Source organism: Meleagris gallopavo, chromosome 1, assembly GCF_905368555.1.
Source record: "Meleagris gallopavo chromosome 1, MGAL_WU_HG_1.1, whole genome shotgun sequence".
Taxonomy (NCBI): Eukaryota; Metazoa; Chordata; class Aves; order Galliformes; family Phasianidae; genus Meleagris; species Meleagris gallopavo.
Window position 1 is genome coordinate 74,690,751 of NC_139404.1, and position 21,617 is coordinate 74,712,367.

The window sequence follows — 21,617 nt, forward strand, 5'->3', positions numbered from 1 at the left end:
GCCAATATCCAGACTCAAAGTTACCAACACAATTTCATCAAAAATTGCAAGTTTTCCTAGATGTTCTTAAAGCTGTAGAAAAGCAGATCGTTGCTTAATTTTTAGAGACAGAGGCACAGAGTGAGTCAAGGTTCTTCTCTGCATTTGTGTAGCCTTCTTATTCTACAGCACCTCACACAACAGATTCCTACTACTAATATCAAGCGCCACTTGATGAAAGCTTGTTATAATTTCACTGAAGTTACAAAATCAGGAGGCTCCTTCTAGAGTAACAAACTCTGCCTGCATTATACGCTGGCTGAGAGCATAGGTAAAAGTCTCATCTAATCACATATTCCTTTCTACACCAGACTAGTATTTAGGAGAATATTTAAAGATGAAGACAAAAATTGGAAACTCTCCAGAAGTCCTTTCTGTGGAAACACAGATCTCATCCCTACAGCAGTTATGCCTCCTGGTAGCTGCTTCCTAAGTAACAGAAATGTCAGCTATGAATGAAGTTATAGGCTTCCTCTCCCCCTCAAAGTTCAATTCTCCAACACTTTGTACAATTCTGCTTTTAAGGGATCTTCGCAATGATGACTTCTCATTTTCCTTTTGGGGAAATTCCACTGCCTACATGAAAAAATCCTCCTCCTCTTACAGTTTCTAGCCTGACAGATTGTCAATACTTTTCAGACAAGCTATTCTTCAAGGTCTTCATTTTTCTATGCTTCCACCATTTAAATATTTGCTTTTGTATTAGGATACAGTATTTTTAAATCATTATTCTTTTCATTCTGAGCGAATTAGTGAGGCGCAATAAAGAAAGGACATACAGATTTCTTATTTGCCTCTGGCAGAACCAATTACAGCACACTAAAGAAGCTTTGCTCCTAAAAGAAGAAAGATCTGAGACACACTAAGGATAGATGAGTGGACACGACTGTGTAAACAGATATCTGCCCATTTCACATGGTCCTTATGGTTACTCACCGTGCTGAGAGGAAGATGATTTCTCCAGCATGGATTTGTAGAGATTTCGGAAGGACCAGCTAAGATCCTGAAAGTTGATCTCAGAGTAGGAGAACTTGAAGTCGTGGTTGGCACTGTACAGTGGGGGGGGTACATCGGCCCCTTCACGGCCCTGTCCTCCTGCTACAGTAGAGGCAACATCCACAGGCCCTGCAGACTGCTAAAGGGACCACAGATGATAGAAATTAGGCCTTTATTTTATACTAGATTTTTAAACTTCTGACAGGGCCCAGAAACTACATACAGGTAGAACATATACTGCTATCTCATATCACTTAGCTCATCTTGCAGTAAGCAGGCCTTCCACAAAAGCTATTTCCCTTGAACCATCACCCTCACCCTGCAGCATATTGGTTTCAGCATATTCTTCAGCTCTCTGATACCATTATGTTTTTACCCTTATCCCCATCCAGCCCTTTCTTAAATATCACTTCCTCCACTATCTTCTGTCTGATCAATTTTAACTTCTTCCCTTTTTAATTTTTTCTCCTCTGCCTCACCATTTTTCACTATTCCCTCTTTTCTCACCACTCCACTTTTCCATTCAAGCACCCCTCGCTCTTTCCTTCTCCTTCTTTCACACTTCTTAAGGCTTCTGTTCTCCACTGCTCACCTGACTGTAGTTGGCAATGGGGGCAGTGCTCTGGAGTGACAGCTGAGGGGTAGCCTCAGGTGGCAAAGAGGCTTCTGTGCTGACTGGAACAGCCCCTCGGGGGCTCTTACTTGCCTCTTGCTCTGGGGAGTCTTGTGGTATCTGTGGATGGGGAAGAGAGTAAGAGCCCAAATGAAATAACAGATGGAGAAGTGAAACTGCAGATGAGAAGTCAGTTCCCCTACTGTAGTTCATGGCTTAGAAAACAGGAGGACTAGGCCTTAGTCACTGAAGAGACAAGACAATGAATTTTAATTAATTTTGCTAATGAACAGCAGTAACAATGGCCAATAAGCACAACATACACATTAATCCTCCTCATCTATATATGCTGCTGCCCCAGGAGTGCTGGAAGAACTCCTTTGAACAAGAATGGAACTCGCACTACTGCTCCATGCTGTCAGGAAACAGTAACACTCACGTCATCATCAGGAGGATGCCGCCTCTTGCGAGATATATCTGGACACGTATCTATTGTCCAGTAAGAGCCCTGGAAAAAAGACCCACTGGTGAATGAACGACTGTATTATTAAATCAGAGAGCTTTCTACAGCAGCGGGTTACTGATTTACTGAGCAGCACCAACTAAATAACAGAACCACACTGAATATCAGATAACCAAGAATTGGAAGAGATTGCATTGTGTTGTATTGAACTATGATGCTATCCATTTCCATCACTCCAAGAGCAAAAGATGACTTGATCCAAGGTGGATCAACACTTTGGGGCCTGTAAATTCCCCTTCATTGTCTCCTCACAGTATGTAATTTTTATTGGACCAACCCAGTATTCAGACTGGGCAAAAAGAACTACAAGGACCCCCTTTTGCATACTTGTGAGACTCCACTTTGAGTACTGTGCCCACTTGGGTCTTTCTTGTGGAAGAAAGACATTAACATATAAGAATGGAACCAAAGGAGGTCCACCATGATAGGAGACATCACATGATGTACACACGATGTAAACACATTTCACACAGAGAGATTTGTTTCAGTCAGAGAAGGGAGAGCTAAAGGAATCTTCACTGTGTTTACTACTGCTTCCCTTTCTGCCTACACTTCAGGTTTCAAATTCCTACAATCAGTTAGAAAGGGCAATTCTTGCTCATTTCACGCAGTTTTAAATGGTTTGGCCAGAAGCACCTAGATTTCTTACCTTCCCCGGATCATCCCTTGGTCGAGGCACTTTCCGAAAGCACTTATTCAGAGAGAGGTTATGACGAATTGAGTTCTGAAGAGAGATTGAGAGATAAAGGTAAGTGCTATAACAAAAATGTACAGCTTTCTATGTACGTTCAGGAATGGGTAAAGAAAACAGAAGGGTAGTGCATACTCAAAGGCACTATATATACTCACAGTAGGGCAGAACAGAAGCTGAGGAAATCAGAGGAATTTATCAGGCTGAGTAACAGCAGCCAAACCATCTACATATATAGAAAGGTACTACAAAAATACTACCAGTGTCATGCAGAGGTTGATAGTGAGGTGGGTTTTGTGGGTGATGATTTTTGTCTTGCTGTTTTTTTTTCCCCAGGGTCTTACTTACAGGGCTTCCTCTTACATACAACAAAAATCTCAAAGAAAATGGGACTTCCATCTCAGTTCATTTCTTCTCTGGACATCTTATTTTCACATGTGTTTCTTTTTATTTTGCTCAGTGAGCATATTTGGCACAAAAATAAGAAAATAAAGTCAACTTATTAGACAGAAAGAGCACTTTAGCTATTGAAGTCCTTACCTTCCAACCAATACCAGCATTTTTGTAGTAGGGAAAGTTGTCACAGATCCAACGGTAAATCTCACTAAGTGTCATCTTCTTGGCAGGGGATGAGTTGATTGCATATGTGATTAGAGTGGCATAGCTGTAACGTGGCTTGCCATCTTGATGCACTGCAGCCTCATCCTTACTAAGAGTAGCATTGGGATCTGTCGGTGAGCCTGGAGGACACTTTCGGGCAGCCCCTGGAGGTCCTGCTTGTGACGAGCCTCCTAATTTTTCAATAGTAGCTCTTAAAGTAAGCTGTGGGAGCCAATCTATGGAAGTGAGGCTGCTTTCCAAGTCAGAGGCCATGATACTGGAAGCAGCTATATCTGTGAGGAGACAGAAGGAGAAATGGATCTCCAGAGATACAACCAAGATAAACCATAAGAACAGAAATATACATTTGCATTCCTCTTCTACTTCCTCTCCTATTAAAAAACACCTGAGTGAAGATCATCCTACTTGATATACCCTATTAACAGCCAAATATAATCATCAAAGACCTACCTCCGCATCCTCTGGAGGGCTACACTTGCTGATAATAGCTAGGAAAGTGCTGATGATAACTGCTTGTACAGTCTTATCCAGAGCACCTCAACTGTTCTCAGGTGAACAACCAAGATTTATTTAAAGGAAGTAAACTATCTTCCGCGGCTGTATCGCATTCCCTCCTTTACTGTCTAAGCAATATAACCTTGAGACCTTCAGCAAGATTGCATTATAATCCAGCAGTTTTTTTTGCATCAGATAAGAGGAATTCATAGCTAAAAGGGAATATTCCTTCACACCATATCCAAACAACAATGGATCTAATGATCTAATTAAGGTCTTCTGGAGAACCCAGGACTGTGACCATCTTAACTTGGGAGAAATTAATTTCTCTCTAAGGCCAAAACTGTTATATTTGTTTGCTTTTTTTTTTTTTTTTTTTTTTTTTTTTTTTGCATCAGGCGACATTATAATTAATACTATTCATTAGAGCCAGGATTATGTATATCATTTAAAACACCAAGATTACGCATAATACTATATACAGCTAATTACAACTACCATGTTGAGGTAGATGCAGACCATATTAAGCTTGTAATAATTAAACTTTTGCCTACTATAACCAATTCGACCTAAACATACATATCATTATTATTAAGTCTTGCTTAATTCACAATATAACAAGAAACTGTTTTCACCAAATCTGAGAAACAAGAAAAACAATCTTATCAAGCTCACACACAGGACAGAAATAGTCTCATGATCTTTCCTCTCATAAATATTACATATTTCCCTCATAAAGTAAGATACATCTGTCCAACATGACTAGCACTTGTACCCAGGATATTCTATTTAATTATAAGAGAAAATATTTAATAGTACAAACATGTGTACATTTGCACACTCAGTACACAAGCTTGTATGCTGTCTTTTGTAGTAGTCACAGTATCATAAATATCATTATTCTTATTTGCAATTGGCTGCATCATTATGCGAGGAGCTATTTCTTTAAGTTTGGACCGAGCTAGTTTCCACAGCCAAAAACTGCACTGTTCTGCACTTAGTTTTTTCATACATAGAAGAACAAAGTCTTAAAAGGCTGCAAGTTTTACATCTGCCACTTTGGAAATTAATCATTTTAAAAATTAGACTATACTATACCATTGCATGCTAGTACATACAAAAGTTAAATTCTTAAACACATGCATACACTTATGTACATCATCATGTAACAAATTACCCACACACATACATCTAGGAGAGAAAAGACTAACATCAACATATTCCACTTCTGAAAGATTTTTTACACAACACCTCCCACCCAAGCCCATCACTCATCTGAGCAAATCAGATGAGACAGGGAGACACTCATCTGTGCAAGTAACAAATAGACATTATTTCTAAAAATAGATATGTGTCAATAACACAGTGTGGATGGACCCAGCATTTTGACACAGGAGCTCCTCATTCTTCCCATACAACCATATGCATCATATAGAATTATAGAATGGCTGAGGTTAGCAGGGCTCTGAGTCCATCTGCTCCAAAACTACTGCAGGGTGCCCAAAATCATGCCCAGAAAGCTTCTGAAGATCTCCAAGAAGGAGACCTCTCATCCTCTCCAGGCAACCTGTGCCAATGCTCCATTATCCACACAGCACAGAATTGCTTCCTGATGTTCAGAGGTACTCCAGTTTGTGTCCACTGCCTCTTGTTCTGGCACTAGTATCCACTGACAAGAGCCTGGCTCTATCGTCTTTGAACTCTCCTTTCAGGCATTTAGAGACCCTCCCCAAATCTTCTCTTCTCCAGGCTGAACAGTCCCAGCTCTCTCAGCCTCTCGTCATAAAAGAGGCACCCTTTGTAATCTTGGGTGCCTCTTTTTTAGACTCTCTCCACTATGCCCATGTCCCTCTTATACTGGGGATCGCAGAACTGGATCAGCACTGGGTGCAGCCTCGCAAGTGCTGAGAAGAAAGGAATCACAGAATCACAGAATTGCAGGGGCTGGAAGGGACCTGTAGAGAACATTGAGTCCACCACTGCCAAAGCAGGCCCCCTACAGCAGGCTGCACAGGTAGGCATCCAGGCAGGTCTTGAATTTCCCCAGAGGAGGGGAATCCACAACCTCCCTGGGCAGCCTGTTCCAGTGTTCTGTCACTCTCACTGTGAAGAAGTTCTTTTGCATACTGGTGCGGAACTTCCTATGCTCCAGTTTACAGCCATCTCCCCAGTTCGCTCAGCCTTTCCTCATAGGGGAGATGCCAGGGGAGGGTCTGTAATCATCTTTGTGGCCTTCTCCTGGACTCTCTCCAGGAGATCCCTGTCTTTTTTCTATAGGGGAGCCCAGAACTGGACACAATAATCCAAGTGAGGCCTGACCAGGGCAGAGTAGAGGAGGAGGATCACCTCCCTTGACCTGCTGACTACACTCCTTTTAATGCATGCCAAGATCCCATTGGCTTTCTTGACCATCAGGGCATACTGCTGGCTCATCGCCAGCCTGTCATCCACCAGGATCCCCCAGGTCCTTCCCCACAGAGCTCCTCTCCAGCAGATTGTGCCACAACCTGTACTGATACCCACGATTATTTCTTCCTAGGTGTAGGACTCTACACTTGCTTTTGTTAAACCTCATCTTGTTTCTTGCTGCCCAACTTTCCAGTCTGTCCAGGTCTTGCTGAATGGCAGCACAACCTTCAGGCATCTGAGCCACTCCTCCCAGCTTTGTTTAATTAGTGTCCACCTCGGCAAGTACACCATCCCGTCATCAAGTCATCGATGAAGATATTGAACAAGACGACCCAGCACTGACCCTTGGGGAACACCTCTAGTCCCAAATCAAGGAAGGTTCACCTCTCACGACCTGCTGGCAATACTTTGCCTAATACAGCCAAGAATACCTTTAGCTTTCTCAGCAGGCAGGGCAACTTGGCATCCATCAGGATTCCCAGGTTGTTTTCTGCAGAACTACTTTCCAGATGGGTGCTTCCAACATATCCTGGTGATCAGGATTATTTTACTCCAACAAATTCATGGGCACTAAACTTTTCATTTTCATGCATGTGCTCATCACACTTTTCGGAGATTAAAAATCCATCACATGACATCAACAAAATCCATCCCTCAGCCACCAAGAGCAGTTGTACCACTGCACTGGGCTCAGAAAACAAATCCTAATTGCACAGCTAATGTTATAATTCACACTCCAGTGCATGCAGGGACTGAAAAGTTAAACTGCAACACTACAGTATCCTTAACGGGTGGAAAAATTTTTTCTTTCTGTGAAGGAAAGGAAAAACCCAACTGCTACTACTGTATCTATATACTCATCTGCCACAGTACCACAGTCGATAGCAATGACTACTAACTCTGTACCTAACTAGAAAATCAGGCCTGCAAAAGGATTTCTGTTATGTGCCTGGGAAGATCAGTGAGCAGATCTAATGAGCTATACTAAAGCACATATGAGATGAGGGATGATCCAAGATGGACTGCACAGCTTCACAAAAGGTAGATTGAGTCTGATTAGTCTGGTGGTCTTCTATGGTGGAGTGACAGCTCCAGTGCACAAAGGAAGGGCAACTTATGTTGTCTATCAGGACCTGCACAAGGCCTCTGACATGGTCCCACACCACATCTTTATCTCTTAATTGGAGAGAGATGCATTTAATGGCAGGACTATTAAGTGGATAAAGAACTGGTTGGAATGTCACAGCCAGAGTGCTGCAGTCAACAGATCTATGTCCACATGGAAGCTGGTCACAAGTGGTGTCCCCCAGGACTAAGTCTTAGGACCAGTGCTCTTCAACATCTTTATCAATCACCTGGACAGTGAGATTGAGTGTACCCTCTATAAATTTGCTGATGATAATAATGGTACAGTTGATCCAACAGAAGGAAAGGATGCTATTCAGAAGGACCTGAACAGACTTAAAAGGGAACATATAAGAATCAAATGAAGCTCACCAAGGGCAAGTGCAAAGTGTTACACTTTGGTCACAACAATCACAAATATGTACACAGACCTGGAGAACTCACTGAAAGCAGCCCTGTGGAAAAGGACTTGAGGGTCTTGGTGGGCAAAAAGCTGTACATGAACCAGCAGCATGCACTTGCAGCTTGGAAGGCCAACTGTATCTATCTGGGTTGCACCAAAAGTAGGGTAGCCATCAGGGCAAAGGAGATTGTTTCCCTCTAATCTGCCCTCTTAAGGCCTGGGGCCGTCAGCACAAGAAAGGTGGGGAGCTGTGGAGGAGGCCCAGAAGAGGACGATAAATAGGACAGGGCTGAAGTACCTCTCCCATGAAAAAACGTTAGAGTTCGGCTAGCTTAGCTTGGAGAAAGCTCCACATAGACCTTACTATGGCCTTCCAGTACTTAAAGGGGCTGATAAGCAGAAGGAAGACCTATTTTTCATATGGTTTGCTAGTGAGAGGACAAATAGGAATGGCTTTAAACTAAAAGAGGAAAGTTTTAGGTTAGATGTTAGGAAAAAGTATTTACTCAGAGGGTAGTAAGGCTCTGGAACAGACAGCTCAGAGAAGTAGATACTCTTGTTCCTGGACACATTCAAGGTCAGGTTGGATGGAGCCCTGGACAGCCTGATCCAGTGGATGACAATCCTGACGGTGACAATGGAGAGCCGGTGGTAGAATTGGTTCGTCCTTCAGGTCCCTTCCAACAAAAGACATTCTGTATTCTGTGTCTCTGACAGACTCTGACAGACTCAGTGCTGTGATCACTTTGCTGGGGAGCCTGTTCCAGTGTCTGACTCCTCTCGGTGAGGAGCCTTTTCTTAATATCCAATCTGAATCTCTCCTGAATAAAGATCACCTCAACCAAAAAATGCTACTCTCAAATATTAATAAATAAATAAATGCAGTGTAATTACTCCTTCCCAAACTATACAAGGGTAAAGCAACAATATATTTTTATACAGATTCTGGGGCCACGGAAAAATATCACTGATCTATAAATCTAACTGAAACACAGCTAAACTTGCATGATAATTTTACTTGTACAGTCTTCACCAAGAAGTATTATTCTGATGAACTCTGAAGAAAATTAAAATAAACTAATATCAGCCGAATGCTAAATTTTTAAGCATGCCTCATAAAATTAAATTTCCACAGGGGAATTACAGAACAAATCATCTTATCACATGCATATTGAACTATTATGAAACACCAGTTGAAGCCATTTTACTACTGATTTGTATTACTAGCACAAGTTTAATGGTCAACCTCCCCAACATTTATGTTACTTTTAAGACAAGCACAGATATTAAAAAGATGAAGTTATAAAAGTCTTCAACAGACTGAAATACTAATTTGAAAGAAGAGAATTTAAAAAAACAACAGAATTTTAAGAAACAAATGAAACAATGAGTTTCCATAAAGCTTCAGATTTGCCCAGACTAAGTCAGTAGAACATTTGGAATGACTGGATATGCAGTAAAACTTATGGTTGATAGGCAGCACATTAACTGACAAATATACATGCATTTCTGTATTAGTGTAGAACACCTCTGTCAAGGAGGCAGTCAGGTTAAAAACTGGGTCCTATTATATCCATACTAAGAATCTGAATTTTTTAATTCCCTGGTTTATAAAAGTCTTTGACAAGAAAATAAAATCTTCAAAGCTTAAATAACAATTTAAAAGTTCTTCTGACATCATAGACGTACATAAGAAAACAGAAGGCATCACTTTTGGAGCAGTTCTCATAAAATATATAATAAGATGTATACTATAGTTAATGTTATATGCAACAAAACATTTCAACGTTTAATATTTTTATTAAAATGGTAAAAAATAAAAAAAAAGGAACAAAAACAAAGCTAGTGGGATATTTGACCTTGTTTTTGTGAAACCAAAGCATCAGCCCCGTTTTATGGCAGTGGTCTTTGGAACTCTGTGAGTTCTCAAAGTGCTCATTAGAGATTTTTTAAACCAAGTTTTACTTTTCTTATGCTTCATCCTTGACAGCAGTTGCTCACAAATGTGCATACTGCCAAATGCGATGACATGGATAAAGTATGACTGTGAAGCTCTTATAAGATTCTGGTAAAAAGACACAATCAGATTTCTGAGTTGAATATCTGATGGCAACTCTATACATTCCATTTGAAAAATGTATTTATGTTGAATGAAAGTAGTGTTGCAAGTATACAAAAAAAAACCCTTTTTTTTTTTTTTTTTTGCAATCTTGAAATCTATTTCCAAATTCCTGTATCAAAACAGAAGGCATGGCTACATATTTTTCTCTGTTCACAGGTCTGTGTTTAGCCAATGTATCAAAATGCAGAATATCATTTGCCATAATTTGAGATGGCACTGTACTATGCTCTCTTGGTGCCCTGGTTTCAGCTCGACAGCATCAATAGCACACTGACAGATTGGCTGTTGCTGAGCAATAGGTGCATGCCCAGAGATGAGCAGGGCCACTCAGCAGGACAGAGCAGCAGCCATGATACCACAGAGCAGGCTGCACTGCAAGCTGTGCCAGGCTGCATGCAACACACGGGCCACAGTTTGGACATGTCTGTGCTAGACAGTTTTTCAGAACAGAAAGCAAAGACTTGGATCCAACAGCAATCCATGAAAATTTTCAAACTAGAGTAAGACTGTTTTTCCAAGTTTAAACTTGATTGTGTTACTGGATTAATAAATATATGTCCCTAGAGTACAGGACATGTAATATTCAAAAGCCAAATCTTCATGGAAGGCAATTCCAGAACATAATAATTACAAAAATAATTTGGTGTAATTTGCCACACAATTTTTTAAAAGAACACTTACAGTAATACCTACTATAATTTCTGCAACGTATCTCATTCACCTAACCAGGCAGTATACCAGCTGGACAATACTTAATGGATCAATATAACAATGTCGCAGCCAAACTACAGCATCTGATGATTCCACCAAATTCACAATTTATTGCATAGCAATTCTTCTTTCAAACTCTCTCTTTTTTTTTTTTTTTTATGATGGTACTTAAAGAAAACAAACTTATGACTAACAACAAACACACTGAACTGGAACCAAGGGTGTTTAAACAAACAAGCAAACCTATCCAATTAGCAAGCCAGAATTAACTTCAAGTAAAAAGGAAGTTAAAGACCAGAATTCATCATCTCCCACTTTACATGTATAGAAGTAAATGGTATCTGTTTATGCATTGGCTGATTTTAAAAATCTTCAATAAGGTTGGCAGTTATAACCATCATCAACAGCTGGGAATTGACTACAGAGTCTTCATTTCTCAAGTACTGATTCCAGTACAGTCCCAATTTAAGACAGATCAGAGATGCAAAAATGTCATCCAAGTACCAAATTCAAATCTACAGTTAAATACACAAGAATCTGTCTGATTTATAACAAAAGTATATTAAAGAAAATCCTAGCACTGACTACCTGTTCATAACTACTAATTTCCTTGGGATTAGTAATACTTTACTACTGCCTTATTTTGAATATTTGCTAGCACTAAATTAAACCTCCCACTGAGAATGTAAGCCACCTTTTTGTCTATCATATTGTGCTACACCTGCTGCTGGACTGAAAAAAAATCTGTACTTTGTCTACTTTGCTGTTTCATGAGTGCTTGAACAGTCAGCTCTTAGCCAGTATTACCATTACTTATATATCAGGACTGAAAAAGATCTAAGAAAGCAAGGAACAGCACTCTAAGGTTCATACTAAATGCAGTCCATAAACATTTACAACCAAAAATATTCACTAAGACAGGACTTAAAGGCTGTCCATTCAGAATCAATTACAACTGAAGTAGGAGAGTAAAACAAGTGAAACTGCATTGTACACAAGCTACAGAACATTCACTTTCTATAGCAGACTTGTAAATTTATTTCCCTATATTTATTTTCGATGTTTTTTTTCTTCTTCCTGCTATTCTAACCCAATGAAACACTACTGTCAAAACATTCAAAGACGACTTAAATTTCTGAACGTAAATCTTGAGAATGAAGATAGCAGAACAGACTACTAAGTAGTGAGACATATTGCTGCAGAACACCTGTAAAAATAAGGTCTCTTCTATTTAGGTGTCTAAAGGACAGATCCAGTGATCTAAATGAAAATATCCCTCTAGTATAATCAGAGATAATATAATGAGAGCTTCTGGTGTACTGAACAAATAAACAAACAGGCAAAAAAGAAGCAGCTGAGTTCAACTTTTATGAAACAGAACAGTGAGAAGGATGTCCATTAAAGTAAACTGCCTCAGAAATTAAGAAAACACACAACACACAAAAATGCATGGGAAAATAGACAGTTTTTCTACTTTGATGGGAAAAGATAATTTTGAAGTACTCATGCAAATTACAAATGCAAGAAACCTGTACTCTAACACAAAAAGGCAAGAACCACCAATGCTGCAAATTCCTGCATGAAGAAAAACCTTCTATCTCAAGACGAGCTTCTCCTCAAAAATAAGGAGATATAGACTAAGCAGGCAGGAACAAAACACTAAAAAATCCCACCTTTTCTAAGTAAGCCTCTTCACTAAGGGATTGTTTTCCCCTTACGTGAAACAAAAAGATAAAGCTTATCTGATTATCTGTATAGTCTGAAATTGCTATTGCTATTTTGTGAAAAGTTTTCAGGAATGTTTCTAGAATCAAATCCAAAAAGGGAGAGAGAGGCTACTTAACATGAAAGGACTAATAGGGCTTGTTGTATGAGCATGCACACACACAAAAAAGGAGAAATATTGCAGTTTCAAAGTACATTTCTGTCTGCAGTGTCATATGAAAGGAGGAAAAGTGTATCCTAGGGCAAAGAGGTAACATCATACCCTAAAACTACGTTTCCCCTCTTTGGAAGCAGAACAACTAGCAGGAACAAACAAACAAACAAAACCCCACACTAACAGAAGAGTTAAACTAATATACTAATAATTTATTCTCAATAAATTAATGGATTGGAGAGATGCTAATACAGCATACACAGTTCACAGTGGTCATGAATCAAATGAAAAAAATATACTTAAATACTTCAACCAAAGGAAGATGTCATCTAAATACACAGCAGAGCATACCATTGTCATAATTTTAGTCATCTGACTCTACACTCTTACGCAAAAATATTTAGCGTGCAAGATCAAATGCTTTGAATATTTAATGCTATTTCACGTAGAAGAACATAATAGAGTAACGGTATTCTGAGCAGGAAATTTGCTAAAAAATATAATATTACACTAAGATGGTACTAAAATCTCAGAGTTAAAGAGAGACAAAATTTTTCTGTTCCTTTATTGCTTATTACATATCATTGAACTAATTGTTCTGTTATAATCATATTGTTTTACAGATATGGTTTTCCTTTAACAAACAAATCTCAACAAAATGAGGTTCATGCTAAGTTCAGGAGGAGAGAAGAAAAATAAAAACAAGTTTATTTACGTAACAGATTCTAATGACATAAATATCATAACAGCACATTTCCCTTCACCTTATGAAAGGTGCATGAGTAAGAAATAATTTTGAATTTTGAATTTAGTGAGTGAAGAGCTCTGACTGTTTATGTAGTCTTGGTGGAATTGAAGCAAGATTTGCGGGGACTATAAAGTCTCCAAAACTCCCATGCCAGAAGTGCATCAAGATCCAATTCCAAAAGCTCTGTGTACTAGTTCTGCATAAATCTGGTTTACAAAAGTCGATCTACATGTTTAAACTTATTAATAGATGGCATTATGGCCAACATTCAAAGTATTCTAATGTCAAGGAAGACAGTCTTTACATGCATGCAAGGCTAGGATCAAGTATAGCTAGAATTAAAATCTCCCAGGGCACTAAGATGAACTAATAAAAAGATTTTTGTCATTTGTTATATAAACATTCAGTAGAAATTCAGAGAAACCTCAATGTGAAAATGAGTTCAAAGTTAAGATTAGAGTCCTTATTTATGCTGCTGTGCAAGTGAGAGTAGGGGATATGTAATGCCTGTCAAAAGAAACAGCAGATGATACTAAGAATGCTGGCATGTCTGAAACACTTCTGAGCCGAAAGCTACATTATTTATAATAAGACCACCACAAATTCTAATTTTAAACCCAATATCCCATTATAACATCCCCAAAATAACACATTTGAAGCAAAAATCAAACCAAGTACATTGAAGCATAAAGAAAATACATCACCACAGCAGAATCTCTACTGAATCCCTCCATCTTCAGAACCACTATACAATATTTTAGATAGGCAAGATAAATATTTGGCATTTAAGAATATTGATAGAACAAATAGCCCTACACTGAGGAAGGTATTGGTTATTGTTTCTGGAATAACTCAAATTTAAGAGCACATACCTAGAATGTAATTTCCCCTTGGAAAAACAGAAGTAAATTGTAGATAAACAATACTTAAGAGAAGGTATTTCCCCCAGCCTCATGGAAGCACCTTGTTTGAACGCAAGGACTTCAATTTTAGCTGCCTATAAGAATCACATGCAGCAGTAAACCTTCAGCCACAAAAACCCAGCTCAGATGAATGCAACATGCATTTATAAATGAAAACTTTGTTCATATTCCCATTTAAAAAAAGCACATCAATAAAGAATGACTGTTAGCCCTGCAGCTTAATAACACCAACATTAAGGTGGTATACTGAGATATATAATTTAATATCACTGGCAGGAAGAAAAGCAAGGAGAGCATACCAGAGGTAGGTTTCTATGTCTAAATTACAGGAAAAAAAATGGAGTAAGGTAAATGGCCTAGCGCAGAAATAACTGAATGAATGACTAGAATAGTTACAGGGAAACTAGTAGAATACAGACACAAAAGTCAAGGGAGGACAAGATTTCAAGACTGGGCATGATCAAGTGTCAAAAACAGCAGGGAAGCCAAGAAGGATGAAGACGAAATAGAGACCCTGAGACCTGGCCAAGAAAAGGTAATTAGAGATCTTAGGAGACACTTTAAGAGAGTCAGGATACCTATACTGAAGTCAACTTTAAAAACAGATCTGGGCTACATACAGGATTTGTCAACCCTTTAGTTTTGGCGTTTTGGGTCCGTCCATGAAACAAAAATGAGTTGAGGCATCATGCTTTCACTGCTTAATGCCAAGAGAAGCAGCATACAGAATCTTTGAGTTCGATTTCACACTGTAATTAAGAAAGAACACCACTGATAATAACACCCAGATTTATGAAGTGTTTCTAATACTTCGGAACCCTTAAAAAGGATCAATACCCAATTCTTATATAAATAAGTCTTGCAAGGAGAAGAGCACAGCCCAAGGTCAGCCCAGGAGCAGCAGAACCATGCAAAGAATGCAGGTCTTCCAGACCAGTTCTCTACATTCAAATCTGTCCCATTTTCAAGTGAAGATAAAATAAGTAGTTCTGAAATTGCTTTTAACAGTCTTGTTCATTTTCTCTGCAAGTTACTGATAGAGAGAAGGGTTGTTTTTTTCCCTACTAGGAAGAGGGAATGAGAATTCTGAAACTTCACTCCTTTGTCACCACAAAAAGTTCAGAATCTTTCCCAGTTGTTCAAATCTGAACTTTAAACAGTTATTACATATTTCCACTATTATCACTCACAGCCTTTACACAGTAAGGAGCATAAAAAATAATGAATTGGTAATATTAAAAAAAAAAAAAAAAGCAAATACTTCTTCCTCCAGGTATAAAAGCTCTCACTCCTCATCTCTCCTTCATTACTCAGTTTCCATTATACCTTAGTTCAAAATCAAGATCCTGATATGCTATGAGCAACCAGAGATTGTAAATGCAAGGGTTTTTCCATTCTAATCAGCTAAAATCTAGTTATTCTTGAGGAAGCGGAGTGGAGAAGGTAAAGTGGAAGAATGAAGAAGTCTGTTTACAAAGAGTCATTCTTCTGCATAGATGTCCTGTATATCTTCAGAAGAAGAAAACTCCTTTTATATTTGTATAAAAGCAGGCTTCTTGACTTAACTGATGACAAACAAATAAATAAACAAAAACCAACCAACCACCCACAGTGTTTTGTGTCCACAAGTATTTTATCTAATGAAAGCCAACCAGGTCAAAATGCAGGTGTGGAAATAAGGCCTATGAAATAGGTAAAGAAAGAACTGCTGACAATAAAGCATTTTAGAAATGCTTGCTTTATAAAGAGGTAATTGCATTTTAGGTTTACGGAACCACAGGAGGGAATGACAAAGGGACAGTAAGGAAAATAAGATGCAAAGAGCAGTACAGAGAGAACTGGGAGGAAAAGTAGGGTGTAGGAGGAAATGAGATTAAAGAAGTAGGAAGGATGAACCTTAAAGGTGAAGAAGAATCTGACTATGGTATGATGAAAAGAAGCCAGCGATAGGATTTGGGAAAGGGCTCACAATGGTCAGCAGCTTGCAGAATCCATACACCTTCTAACTTTAAGATACTAACTCTAGCATTCATTTTGGGATGGGGTAGGGGACAAGACAGGTCAAAGACAGAAGGATAAAACAAATCTTGGTAAAACACTACAGGCCACCACAGTAAATGGGTCCTGAAGTCTGTTGCAAGGTCTTCAGGAATACTAAGAATGTTTCAATGTTCCATGTTTCTTTTCAAATGTAAACTGAACATTTTCCAATTCATTAACTGTGAAGACACATGGCAGCATTCTTTGCCTTCTCTCAATAACACAGGCTGTGCTGAAATATGAAAAACTAAGGACAGAGAAGAAGCACACAAAAGATTTTTATGTTCATCATATATCCTTTAGAAGGAAGGGGGACATATCAACAGCAGAATTTGCAATATTGACTCCAACTACCAAGCACTTATCATCCTTGTAGGACACATCAACTGGATATTGCTGCTGAAATAACAAGAGAAGCCAGCAACATAGTGGTTTAAGTGCTTTTCTTTAGGTTTCAGAGTTAACACAGCTGGAGTTCAGACATTTTAGGCTGTCCATTAAGCTGGACACTACTCTCATTTTTAAAGTTGTCTTCCAGATTAGAAGTGCTAGAAACACTTTTTTTTTTTAAGCTTCAATTCTGATGCATCATACAGCAATGGTTTCTGCAAATTGAGTACTACAAAACACAGAATTCTGAACATCATTGGTTACATTTCCGAGACTGGGAAAAGCAAATGGAAAAATGAGTCCAAAAGCATTTCATCTTTTGGTTGCTAATGACAGAGATGCAGTTCCTGTCTGACAAATGTGTAAAATGAGTTAATCACCTCAGCCTTGCTATTGAGGGACAACTGTCCATATCACAGTTGCAGTTAATCATATTTCCCTTCTGACACTTGAAGGGCCAAAGATCCAACTGTGACGCAGACTGAATCTCCCACTACATAAAGGTCAGCTGACATTCAGGGGAGGATGCAAAGATACCAGTACCTCTAGATTCAGAAAAAACTTCTCCAGAGACACAAGCAGCATTCAGCTCTATTTTTATTGGAAAAAAAAATATATGTACTGCATTTGTCAAAATCACATACTGGATGGGAAAGCAATATCAAAACCCCTTGAGCTGTTTATTCTGCTTCATTTGAAGTTCTCTGACTCCTCATCTGACCCTATGCATTTGCCTATATATTTCAAGATAAAATCCAAGGAACTTACAAAATACATATTTGAATATTAATACAAGTTTCTAATCCTTCAGTAATGTAATCCTTTCCCCATAATCTCCAGATTTTCTTATTTAATTTTTACCTTAGGGCCTGACATGCAGTCAGTTCTCAAAAATAGATAGAGCGCACACAGGGCAGAACTATACTGCTTCATCTATAAAGTCAACTTCTGGAAACATGAATGACCAAATTTATATGTACAAATCCATACACACATCTATGAGTCTCTGTACCTAAATACTGATATCTTCATTGCTTCTGCTGAATCACTTACTCGTGAGAATTTGCTATTAACTTAGGTATCTAAACATTGGCTTTAGAAGTCTAATTTTAGATGTTTGAGTTTAATATTCTTAATGTAAACTCTCAAAGACAAAGCACTTTCAATCAAATGCATCTGTACAGCACTTTACACTTTTACTTCAGTACACAATATTCATCATTTTTATATACTTTTGTAAAAAAAATAAATGATGCAGAAAGGCTGCAGTATTCCATCTTAGAAGAAGCTACATTTAGGCAATGATAAACATTTGATACATGTACCAATATTGTCACTGAAAATCTATGCTCTCTAAAAATCATGCCCTTCTTTGAATGTATCAGTATATCTTGACTTTAGTACAGTTGTGTTTTAGACTATGAAATTTTCAGAGTGGAGATTGTCTTAAGTTTATCTATCTAAGTCAGCACTGAATGCCCTGTCAGCAATTAATAAATAAATATCAAACAATTACACTAATGCACATGACTTTCAACCCTGGATGTCTGTCATGAATACTTAAAGCTCTGACAGAAAATGTAAAAAATCTTAAATCTTTAACATCATAATCAAGAGGGGAAAAAAAAGCATTTTATATACAAGAAAAAAAATAAATCACTGAGAGAGCAAATTTTCATAAGGTTGGCATATATACATTCTGTAAAGTGCTCTGGCACCCATCAGAGCCAAAAGCAATTGAAAAACGTCAAGTCATTACTGTGATCATGGGTGTAGAGCAAGGTAAATTAACCTCCACAGTATGAAAAGTCTGTTACCCCCTCCAACGTACAAAGGCCAAAATGCCTTAATTATCTCTTTCCTTGCACTAGATAACACTGTACTCAAAACAGGTTGATTGCATAACTACAAGACAACAGGTAGGAGAGCATCTAACAAAATCCACAAAACATACATACGCTTCTTGATTCAGTCTTCCTTTAGAAAGGGGCATCTTCTCAAGCTAAGGATAACTGTCAAAATTTTTAGCATAAATTGGGAATCACTTTGGATGAACCTGGAGGCATTTTCAGTTTGATCTTACTGATAAATTACACCAAGTTCTTTCTTCATGGACTCCCTGTTAACCACGGTGATCCCAAATAGATTCTGAAAAGGTTCCTGTCCTGGTCAAGTGCCCTTTGATCTTGGATTTCCTCACTGCAGAACACAAACATAAATATCTCAGGTGAGATACCCTTAGACTTGATTCTTCTCCCACAGGAATCTGCTATGATTTCATTTGAGATAAATTCTATTTTAAACTTGTTTTTTTCTTAGGAAATCACTTTAGTATCAGAATACTCATTTGAGACTGGATGTCTCATCTACAGAAAGCAACTAGGTTGGCTCATCACAGCATCAGCATTACCATTCACATTCCAAGCTCCTGAACACAGCATAAAACACATAGGAAGACTACAGAATGGCTTATTTTTGCTTTCAGAAAAGGTTCCACTACCTTTATTCCTAGATCCCTAACACAACAGTACAGTACCCCAAACACAACAGCACTCTCAAGGGTGCTCTACTAGAATTCATCCTACAATCTCTAGGTACAATAGGACATGCATCCCAAAGCACTAGCTCTGATATCTGTATGTTCAGCTTCCAAGCACAGTACAGTATGCAGCCCATAATCACTTCATTCCCACAGTTATTCACACAGTAGTGCACAAATGAAGAACTGACACTCCAACCCCATGGGTGCCTCCTTGAACACTAGCACTACAACTCACTCAACTCACTATTTGTGTCTCCAGAATGCTTTTTTTTTTTTTTTTTGGACAATATTATCCTTCTCAAAGATGCCTAAATGGCAGAAAATAATTCCATGCCAGTGATGATTAAAGGCTAAGCTTAGGATGAATGAATACAGCATTGCAAAAAAGTATAAGGGAGAGGACAAAGCTTTCTTACAATTGATTAGAGTTAAGGTATCAAAGAAAACTAAACAATGAAAGAATCAGGTCAATTCCATATGGTGTAAAAGATTGCCAAATGAGAGAAAGATGCACACAAAAAAGCTTGAGAGAGGTTCAGAAACAAAAGGAGAGAAAGAAAAAAAAGATTAAAAGAAAAGCAGATACAGTGAGAAAAGAGATGTTGGAAATAAGGATAACAGACAAAAGAGAAGAACCTATAGGAATAGGAGGAGATACAGTGCAGTCACTCACTCTGTCTGGAAGATTTTTCAGGAGGGAGGCAGATTATCTTCAGTGCTGGTTTCTGGGGGTGCTGCTTTTCACACTTCTTCTCTGAGAGCCATCCTCAGAGAGTCTTCCAAGAGCTTCTTCAAGAAATATTTTGAGAGCAAGGGGATTGTGAACGAAATCAGAATCTTGAGTATTAAAACAATCTGCTTGGAATCTTCACTCCCCTGAAACTGCTGTTTTTATCCCTGGATGGAAATCCTCTCTCACTTCTGGCAGCTAACTACTGTCTCCCTTAGGAGAAAGCCTTGTCTTTTCCTCACTGACTGCCAAGTTGGGGATATTGATCTTAAACAATCTCCATACCTGGAAGTCTCTCTTTTTTTTTCCTGTAGACACACCTTGTCCTTAAGGGTGGGCAGATCTCCTTCTCTGAAAGAACTGTCAGTTCTGTGGATAGTAACAGTAAAAACTGTATAAAAACAGTGGCAGACAGCAACTGGAAAAGGGAAGAAAAGTATCCTAACCTGGCTGTGCTTTCTCTCCCTTGTTTTACTTTCTCTGCTGTCTACTGACCAGATGTAAATAATTAAAATTACTAGGTAATTATCTGGAGCTCCTACTTATTTCTATTTTGGAAACTGCTTCTCTTGAGCATATGAGATTTCTTCTGTCAAGGCTCCCTGTTTACCATCTGGTCTAGGGAAGAGTTTGTTAAGGGCTGGCTCCTCGCTTGAGGAAAGAATTCCCTCACCTAGCAGCTACGTAGCAAGGGGAGTAGGTAGTCAGGGTTATCCTCACAACCCTCAGAAACTGGGGAAATGAGGATCCCTCTCACTTACATAGGTATCAAAGGATCTCCAGGAGGTTTTCTTCCACCTCGTGGAAGAGTAGATTTTCTTCTCTATCAGGATTTGGTGCTGTGCCCTTTGCCCACTCTCAGCTAGTTAGCGGGGTTGGGGGCCAGTGCTGAGTTCCCCTTAGCTAGTTAACGTGGATGAGGCCGGCGGGTCCGCCCTCGACAAGGGCCCGCCGGGTGCTCCGGCTGCGAGCAGGGCTGCCCAACCAAGTGCTTCCCTCCCGGCTGCGGATGGAGCAGGCAGGCAGTGTCTCCCCCACCCCAGCAGGCTACGGGGGTGTTCCCCCACCCCGGCTGCCCGGAGGCCGTCCCTGGCTTCCCCCCAGGCCCCAGCTCCTCTTGCCTGGGCCCGACTACCACGGGACGCCACAGCAGCTCGCGAAACAGAGAAGTCGCCTCCGCCGCCTTCTGCTGCGCCTCAGCTTCTTCTCCAGAGGGCTCCCCGGGCTCTGGGGGGCCCCAGCCGAATGGTGCTGAGTCTCTCCAGGCCCCAGCGCTCCCGCAGCTGCTGCTCCGGGCTGCGGCTCCACTGCAGGCCCCGACTCCTCCCCGGCCTCCGCTCCGCCTCCCTGAGCTCCCCTCGGCCGCTGCCACCCCCGCCTACCCGGGTTAAGGAGGCGCCGGGCTGGGGCTGTGTGCGAGCTCACACTCGGTATCCGGAGCGAACTGGGTGCGTAGTTTATCTCGAGGAGCCTGGTGGTCCAGAGGACGGAGACCCCCGCTGGCAACCCAAGCCTCGGCCTACTCCACCGTTGCCGTTCCACCCCGGGGCCTTGCTTTGCCCCAGAGCTACCTGCAGGTCGTTGATCCTTGGCCCTTAGGGGACTGACAGGAAGCTT

At 39.8% G+C, this 21,617-nt stretch overlaps 1 protein-coding gene across 7 annotated transcripts in view; it reads right to left on the bottom strand.

The window, feature by feature from the left end:
- FOXJ2 (forkhead box J2) overlaps positions 1 to 21,352 on the bottom strand; it is a 28,007-nt gene extending 6,655 nt beyond the window's left edge. The window contains exons 1-8 of one of the 7 annotated variants that reach the window (XM_085234323.1): positions 21,122 to 21,351; positions 20,286 to 20,369; positions 19,944 to 20,056; positions 3,403 to 3,755; positions 2,821 to 2,895; positions 2,088 to 2,156; positions 1,628 to 1,768; positions 976 to 1,174 (exon numbers count right to left, since the gene is read on the bottom strand). In XM_085234323.1, the coding sequence (XP_085090449.1) occupies positions 976 to 1,174; positions 1,628 to 1,768; positions 2,088 to 2,156; positions 2,821 to 2,895; positions 3,403 to 3,735 (817 nt within the window). In that variant the 5' untranslated portion in view covers positions 3,736 to 3,755; positions 19,944 to 20,056; positions 20,286 to 20,369; positions 21,122 to 21,351. Of the gene's footprint in view, positions 1 to 975; positions 1,175 to 1,627; positions 1,769 to 2,087; positions 2,157 to 2,820; positions 2,896 to 3,402; positions 3,756 to 19,943 lie in introns of all 7 variants that reach the window. The other 6 variants (XM_010717311.4, XM_085234329.1, XM_085234300.1 and 3 more) reach the window with 6 other exon arrangements.
- Positions 21,353 to 21,617: the final 265 nt, after the last annotated feature.